This window comes from Glycine soja, chromosome 1 (genome assembly GCF_004193775.1).
Source record: "Glycine soja cultivar W05 chromosome 1, ASM419377v2, whole genome shotgun sequence".
In the NCBI taxonomy this organism is placed as follows: Eukaryota; Viridiplantae; Streptophyta; class Magnoliopsida; order Fabales; family Fabaceae; genus Glycine; species Glycine soja.
The window spans coordinates 40600830-40609902 of NC_041002.1; the positions used below are offsets into that span (position 1 = coordinate 40600830).

The 9073-nt window shown below is 37.3% G+C and overlaps 1 protein-coding gene across 1 annotated transcript; it reads left to right on the forward strand.

Moving 5' to 3' along the window:
• Positions 1-340: 340 nt before the first annotated feature.
• LOC114376006 (protein MAINTENANCE OF MERISTEMS-like) lies at positions 341-2477 on the forward strand. The gene is made up of 6 exons (XM_028333934.1): positions 341-712; positions 826-1248; positions 1321-1407; positions 1589-1753; positions 1835-2218; positions 2301-2477. The coding sequence occupies exons 1-6, from the start codon at positions 341-343 to the stop codon at positions 2475-2477; spliced, it is 1608 nt and encodes a 535-aa protein (XP_028189735.1).
• Positions 2478-9073: the final 6596 nt, after the last annotated feature.

Genomic DNA, 9073 nt, shown 5'->3' on the forward strand with positions numbered 1-9073 from the left:
TTGTCATAGAAGTAACTTGTTATAGGCACAAATAGTTGTTACAAAGACCAAAACATGCACATGAATAAAAACTTTGGTTTTGAGAGTAATTTTAACATTAATGCACACAAATGAAGATAATTAAAAAAATGATGAATGTGATGCAACATCCCAGTATTTTACATTCCCATCTTATGAAATGCTGACAACTTTTAAAATAAATAATTGAGTGACTGATAGCCCTACATTCAATTAAATGCTGACAACTTGCATGACTTTGAGTCAATTAAATTTGTGTTAGACCAATGAAATTTGAGTGAATGAAATCAGTGATGGAATTTGCGATACTCATTTGTAGATCATGGTTAGGACCAGAGGATTAGGTCATGCCTTAGGTCACGTTACTGGAAGAGGTGTGGGCAGAGGAGATCATCATGATTCTGATGATGCTCCGCAGTGTCGACAGCCTATCGCATCCGCACAGAGGCAACGAGTACATGTGACTGCGGGGCACGATGAGTCAGTGGTCCCTGCACCAAATGTAAAGGCTGACGTATTTCCGAATGACCCGATGGCACTAGCTGATGTAGAGGACACTAGGGCAGACATTCCTGCAGACACAGGCACGCAGGCTGCTGAGGATGAGCATGAGGGATTTCCGGGTTGTCCAAGCGACCCATCCGTGCTGACCCAGTATGCGGATCATGTTACTTGCAGCGTATGGATGGAAGAGGTATTTATAATATTTATTTTTAGTTACTTGTTAATTATACTTTATTATTGAAATTAGTTTTCCTTTAAATGATGATTTTAACGAATTTTGCGTTCCTTTATACTTCAATTTAGGAGCGTCTTGAGTTGAAGTTATCCTCTCACGGGAGGAAGGTCCATAGTTTAGGCAGGCTTGTCCCTGCCATTAAGGGACTAGTTGCTGGGACAGAACTAAGTCCTCTGATCGCATGTTCAGTAGACACTAGCGATCGGGGACTTTTGTCCTTGTTTGTCGAGTGGTGGCACCGAGAGACGTCTAGTTTCCATCTCCCTGTGGGAGAGCTGGCCATTATGCTGGACGACGTCTCCTTGCTTTTGCATGTGCCCGTGGTTGGTGACTTGCACGCCTTTCAGCCCTTGCACGTGGATGATGCGGTTCAGATGCTGGTGGACTTATTGATGGTCTCTGCAGAGGCTGCCAGGGCTGAGACAGGGCAGTGTCGTGGACCGTACGTATGCCTGCAATGGGTACATGATATCTACGAGCGCCGATGCCAGGTAGGTCATTGGACAGCTACAGCTCGCGCATATCTTCTTCATCTTCTGGGTTGCACTCTGTTTGCTAACAAGAGTGCAACCAATGTTCATGTTGTGTATTTGGAGGCCCTTCGTGACCTCAGTCAGACCGGGAGGTACGCCTGGGGAGTGGCTGCACTGGTGCATATGTACGACTAGCTAAACGACGCCTCTATCAGTAGCAGCCGACAGCTTGGCGGTTACATCACACTACTGCAGGTAACAAACATGTTTTTCATTCGTTGAGGTTCAACAATGTTTAACTTTAAATTTTTTTAGACTTTCATTATTAATGTTTATCATTTTGATGTTACCTCTATAGTGCTGGATATACGAGCACTTTCCCTCAGTCGCGGAGCCCACTGTTAATCAGGACTACGACGAGGATTCACCACATTCCTGTAGGTGGATTGTGATGAAGAAGGCCATGAAGAGCATACGTACACCAGCGTACAGGGAGCGCCTGGACCGACTCCGGATTCCGGATGTCTGTTGGATCCCATATGGGGAGCACCGACCAGTCTGGGACTTCCATTTGATTTTATGCTATTCCGGTCTCCTACACTAGGGGCCAGTTGTTGTGTATTACCGACTAGAGAGGGTCGTGCGGCAATTTGGATACACCCAGACCATTCCTGCTCCGCCTGTCAATTCATGGGTGTCATATGATGATATACACGATAGGTGGATGCATTACTCGGATCATATGGTTCCAGCAGGTGAGGTGTGCGTTGTGCTAGGTCAGTGTGCCAGCGACTACATGGATTGGTTCTTCCACATCTCGCATACTTTCATGACATCAGGCCACGTATCAGATCCTCTGCTAGATGTTCATGCTCTGCAGCCCCAAGTCGTCCCTCAGGCCCTACAGACAGATATCTCTCACGTGCCAGAGCCAGGAGCACCGTCGACATCTGCGAGGCCCGCTGTGGAGGAGCCTAGACATGCAGTGGTAAGTAATACTAATAATTTACGTCATTTACGTCAATATTTTCATAATAATTTATGTAATCTATTTGTTTTGTATTTAACAGGAAGTTTGCCATGGGATTGCTAAGAGGTTGGAGCGTCATCTGAGCCTAGGGGTGGTCACGTCAGGCTCATCGACACATGAGGTGATCGAAGAATGCCTCAGGATGGTCAGGAGTGTCACACAGGACCAAGTAGTATATGTTAGGTCTCGACGCAAGCGGCGCACGGATCAGACATAGTTTATTTATATATTTTATATTGATATTTGATGTGTATACAGATATTGTACTTGAACCCATTTCATTAGTAATGTTGGTTTTATTTATTTCCATTAGTAATGTTAGTTTTATTTATTTCCATTGATTGTGTATTCCCTTTGCGTAATCTAGCTTATAAAATTTTATAATTTTATTCTATCAAATTAAAAAAATGTTTTTTTTAATTTCTCTCCTCGAATAAAAAATCTGTATTTATATTTTATAGTTTTGTAATTAGGCGTAACATTTATATTTTATTTTTAGAGATTAAAAAATATTTTATTTTAATAAAAGATCTGGTGCTGAGGGAGAATGTTTAATTAGAGTGTGCGAAGCATGATGTAGTTATCTAAGTATCAATGCTTAAATATTTTATGTGGGTCAATATATTTGTACCTTTAAGAAATGCTACATATCAAAACATAAGATTGAGAGATTATGTGTGGGGTTTGTATTAATAAAATTTTTAAAAATTATTGACTAAGAGTGGTAATTTGTTCAAGTTGTCAAGAGTAAAAATAATGATGGGTTATAGTGAGATTTATTTAAGATGTTTAAAGAGTAAAAACTAGATATTTCTAGTTAGAAAATGTTATAACACACACTTTTAAACACAACTTTTTGATTGGACTAAATTTATTAAGAACCACAAAATATTGAGTCTTACAACTAATTGAAATAAAGAAGTTGAAAACATGGACACACATGCTTAATAAATCTAATTTTGAATTATTTGTGGAAAGGGTGTAGAAAAGAATAAATTAAACAAAAAATGGAAATTGAAATAAAGAAGTTGAAAACGTGGACACACATGCTTAAAAAACTTCTAATTAAAAAAATATAATTTTATTCTATCAAATTAAAAAAATGTTTTTTTAATTTCTCTCCTCAGATAAAAATCCGTATTTATATTTTATAATTTTATAATTAGGCGTAACATTTATATTTTATTTTAAGAGACTAAAAAATAAAGCCTTCTAATTTGACAGACAAAAAAATAAAACCTTTTCATTTGAAGCATTATACAACATATTAAATTAATAATTGGCTCATATAATTTATTTATTTTCTTCATTTCCATATTTTGCATCAAAGTTAAATGTCCTTTGTTAAATATTTTAAATTAGTTCAACATTAAATTATTTTTAATTGATGACAAAATGTATTTTAATTAAATTTTAATTTTATAGTAGTTTCTTTAAAAAAATGTACTACTCAAGTTTAAATAATTAATTTTTATTTTTCGATTGTTGTAGTTGTTTTTTATATTTAAAATAAAATTGCAAGACCGACAAAAAAGTAAAAGTAGTAGAAATCAAATTTAACAGAGAACGACAACTCATCTTCCATTTCTAGAAAAAAAAACAATTATGTGATACATGAATTCAAATAGTACATTAACTTCAACATAGTCGAACGAAATTAAATTTACATCAAATACTGCAACTAACTCATGGTAATTTTACGACAAGGACAACTCGTCTTCCATTTCCGGTACAGGTTTACTGAAAACAGCTAAAATTTTTATTGGCCCAATCTTTTTCCAGTAGTTAGACTCAATCAGCACCTTCATCACGTCATCGTTGGTTTTGAGTTCAATTATTTCAAATTTTATTACTTTTTCTGAATACTCATGGTGACTTGGTTTCCGAAAAAACAATCTCCATACCATTTGTGTTTCATCAATACCATAAAGGGGAATCCCAATAGGCGCAACTTGCTTGATCAAATCCTTCATTTCATCCATGGTACATCCGGTGGGAATGTCAAACTTTTTGGGATTTTTTCCTGTGAACGAGTAACCAACAAACTCATTTTGGCATGACATGTTCCACCTCCCATTGTAATATAGCAGGGCATCATGAGTAGGGGTCATAGTAGCTTGAAGTAAGTTTAAAATACCATCCGGGGTTCTAGCAATGCTACATAATAACTCAACCGGACCAACAAACGAAAATCCATGATTACACATTAACATTGTGTTAACATCAGCATCATCTTTCAGTTGCATACATTGAAACCGAAATTGATTACCTGCATATGTGAAAGGCTGCCAATAGTAAATTTCATCCAAAAATTGTTTATCGGTTTCAAAATCACACCCGTTAGGTACTCGAATGGGAACTGGAGTGGAAGCTTGAAAGGAAACACCATTGTCGTTGTGAACAATGGATCCATTTGGAAAAATAAAACCTAATGTGTAGTTCACAACTGTCTGATTGCTTGTCTCTCCCAAGAATGCCATAGTTTTTTGTAAGAGTTAGGTTACGACTGAAACTTGTGGTTTTTTACAGCGTTAGGTCGTGTCATATATATAGATGAGTTTTAATATCAGTTCTGCATTTTATAAAGATTAAAAATATGCATGCACATGCTTTTTGTATGTGTTGTCAACTACACCAATGACATGACATGTTTTAGCTTGCATCAGATCTGCATGTGTAGTCATGTTGTGCAAGGTCCTTTCACGCGTTTTATGTTAATGCAGACAACAATTTATCATACACGTTGTTTCACAATGTGTTGTCAACTCAGACAACGATATATCATACATGCTTTTTTAGAATTAAGTAATAATTTTGTTGTGGACGTAACAAATATACAAAGACACATAAATGTGAATATCCAATTCAAAACAACCAGTCATTATAAATTACATGTTCAATCATCATTTATGTCAACATAGTCTCTCTTGAACATCACAAAGCTCTTGTAATGCTACATTCTGCTAATATATGGATTTGGCCACGACTTCGCCTACGGATGACAATTGCTAGACCATAACAATGCTACAGGCGGTAAAGGACAACGTTCTTTTAAATAAACCTGTTGTACATGCGAAAAAAGTGTTAACTCAATCCTACAAAACTCATTGCATAAATATAAAAAAAAAAAAAGCACTCCATATCTACAATGTACCTCAACAAAATGATTGTCATACACATGACCGATACAAATTATATGATGCAATGAAGAATTTGCCAACGGTTGACTTCTAAGAGGAAAGAATGTTGTGTTTTGTTCTTTAGACAAGGATACAACGATTACATTATACCTTGATGCAATGACATGTCCCATGTCCGTTATATCCATCCACTTATTCGTAGTCACCTGAATGAAACAAATATACACGTCAAACTTAATTTCAAAGTAAAGTCTTAAAAATCAAATACATAAATTACATACCTTGGTTAACCCATCAACAAGTAGTGACATCCTTAATTCCTCAAATCTCTTTGTGCCACCAAAGAGCTTGATATAGTCTTCTAAAAATTTGGTAAGTTCTTTAAGCAGATGGTTGCGGACCACCGACCAAGAGTCTTGACCCATACCTAATAAATCGGAAACCGACCAATATTCACAGTTACCATCATCTTTGACATCAATAATCTTATCAATGAAGTCGTGCATAAATGGCTGAAACTAGTCCAACATGGGCATTATCGTTCTTCGATTCAATTGCTCAGAGGATGATGCAGTACGCCTCACCGAAGAATTTCTATTTTGCATAGATTCAAAGACATCTACATACTCCAAGTAAGATGGATCGCGCTTTGTTGACCTTGGGCTCCTGCTCATAGCTTTCTTCGGTGCCCCCTTTGTGTTAACCTTTGCTGGAGGAGGACACATCGAATTCTGATCAAGGTATGCAATTTCCCAAAGTTTAGTCTTCAGAGTAAACTTGCCACAAACATCAAGTTCTTCGAATCTTTTGAATATTGTTTCCATTACTTCCTTGATGCTCACCTCGGGCTCAGATAACCCTTGGTCTGAAAAATTAAATCTCCTCCAAAACATATGGATTGAATCCAGTGGGATGTAACCACTAACATATTTGGATAGCTCACAAGCACAAGGAAGACCAAGCGTGGTTCTCACCACGCAACCACAACTTGAGGGATTCTTGCCAACATAGTCAACACGCTCTAATTCAGCAGCAATCTGATTTAAAGCATACCTTGAAACCATTCCAAGAAGCCTCCTGTATAAGGTTTTTTTGAACACATGTCCAACGACATGTGTACTTGTTTCAAATGATGCTTTAATCTCCGTGTGCTGCAACGTAATCATGTTGTTCATGGCATCCCACACACTGCATAAGTCTCCAATGCTATTTTGTAACAGTCTTTTTAAAGACGAGTGAGCAGATTCAACCCTACATTTCAAATACACAAATAAAAATAAATATATACAATAATACAATTCCATAAATTCGTCAACGTTAATAGAAATAGTTGAACAGTTTCATACCTGTTTGTTGTTGTGTTTCCTAAATGCATCATCTTATTAGTTCAGGCGGAAACAAATTTTTCCTTGTGTGGTATTATCCATGTTTTCTTGACATAGTCAACAAACATTGACCAAGGTGCGCAAGCCATTTCAAACTTCTTCAGGCATTCATCAAACTGTTGTTATGAAGGACAATCAGTCAAACATCCCCAACAATCCATGACATAATCCCAAGCATTTTTTTGTGCAATTAGTGATTTACATTTGGCCTTCTTATTCTTGTTTATGTGAAAGCTGCAGAACAAATTTGTGCATTCAGGGAATACATCCTTCACTGCATTCATCAATGCTTGGTCTCTGTCAGTGACAATAACTCCAGGGAGGGCATCACGCTTTAAAAAAAGGCATCAGAAGCGTTGTAAAGCCTAGACCAAATTATTAACGCGTTCACCCTCCATATATGCAAAACCGGCAGAGAATGTCATCCCAGTCGGTGTCACCCCAACAAAATCGAGCAGTGAAAGTCTGTACCGGTTTGTTTTGTAGGTGTTGTCTATCAAAAACACCAAATTACATGCGTTGACTAACTTCACTGCATCAGGGTGACACCAGAAGATATCACAAACCACGTCTTCATCCTTTATTCTGTGCCAATGAATATACTGATCACGTTCAAGAAGCTTCATCAGATGTTGCATTTCAAGATCGCTTCCTCTTATGGAAGAACGAAATGCACTTCTTGCATTGTATATATGTTTAATGGTCGTACAGCTATTGACATTGTATTCCTTCAGAGTTAGCAGAATGTTTCTTGGCTTCACCATGGACTTCGTCATATCAGCAATAAGTGTTTTTTCAGCTTTAGTCAATCACCCTACATATGGATGTCCAACTAATGACTTGGCCAATTCATGATTATGCACTCCACAAATCAACTTCACCATCCAGCCTTCTCCTCCAACCACTGGCTTGCCACGAAGCTTGAAGGGACACCCACATTTCCTAGTCCTAGTGTCTCTTCTGATAAATTCTTTTTTCCTACACCTATACTCGCCACTCCTTTCACAGCCAATTAACATAAACGTAGTCCTTCCTCTACTACTTGTGTTTATGTCCGACCTTAAAATCACTGCCACAAATCCGTTTTCATGAGCAACGGATCGAGCCCACCGCAAAACATCATCTCGGCACTCAAACACCTACAAAGCAATCCACATAATTTAAGTTTTCTACCAGTATTCATTTTATTAAATCTATGACAAACATTAACATTATAACCTGAGAAGTATTGAACGCATTCGAACAATCAACATGTGATTCATTCGCACCACATGCTTCTTCATTTTCATAATCCATATCCGCTTGTTCAGACATTATTTCATACATCTACTCATCTTCGTCCATCTAACCAACGCAAACAAAAAATGGCCATACAAACAAATTAATAATTTAAAAAAAATGGAAACTGAATTCAAAAAACATCACACTTTAAAAATAGTTACTCTTCTTACAGATCAAGTTTATCCGTAAGAGACTTACGGATCAAATTGATCCGTAAGTCACTTACGAATCAAGTTGATCCGTAAGAGATTTACGAATCAAGTTGATTCGTAAGAGATTTACGGATCAACTTGATCCGTAAGTAATCCATACGTCCACAACACAGCCACCACCTTCTATGTACCTCGTTTGCTGCCGCCGACCACTGCAACGCACCTTCACCTTCACCGCACTTAACCGTTCACAACGAACCAACGAACCCAAGACAATGCCACACGAAAACCACAAAAGCAGCGAACAAAAATGGCAGTTGTGAAGCGTAGGAAAAAAAAAGAAGTTTTTATAAGGAAAAAAAAAACAGGGGCGTTTTTGGCATTTATAAATTTTGTTGAGTGCACCTAGCAACACTCTAACTCCTCCCCCTAGGGCATAGATGACCTTGAATGGAAATCCATCCCATTCTCATAAACTATATATACCTCAAGCATCATTGTTAGAGGTACATGCATTTCTTACATTATATCTTGAGTGGGTTCTTTGCTAACTTAAGCAGCAAAATGTCTTAGTAAATATCTCATTGTTGCTCATGAAGTTCATAGCCGTGGAGTTTGAATCAAGTCAATCTCACTTCAAGAATATCCACTCAACAGCCACTAGCAAGTTAGACTATGAACCATAGCCTGCCACACTTCTAACCAAACAAAAAGGGTGGAGCTTCGTGAAGGGGAGGGAGTAGAAGAAAAAAGGGGTACGGAAATAGGAGTGTACTTTAATATTTAAACCTTAATTTATTTCATTTATTCATAATTTACATTATTTTATAGTTTTATATATTATTTGGATAATGA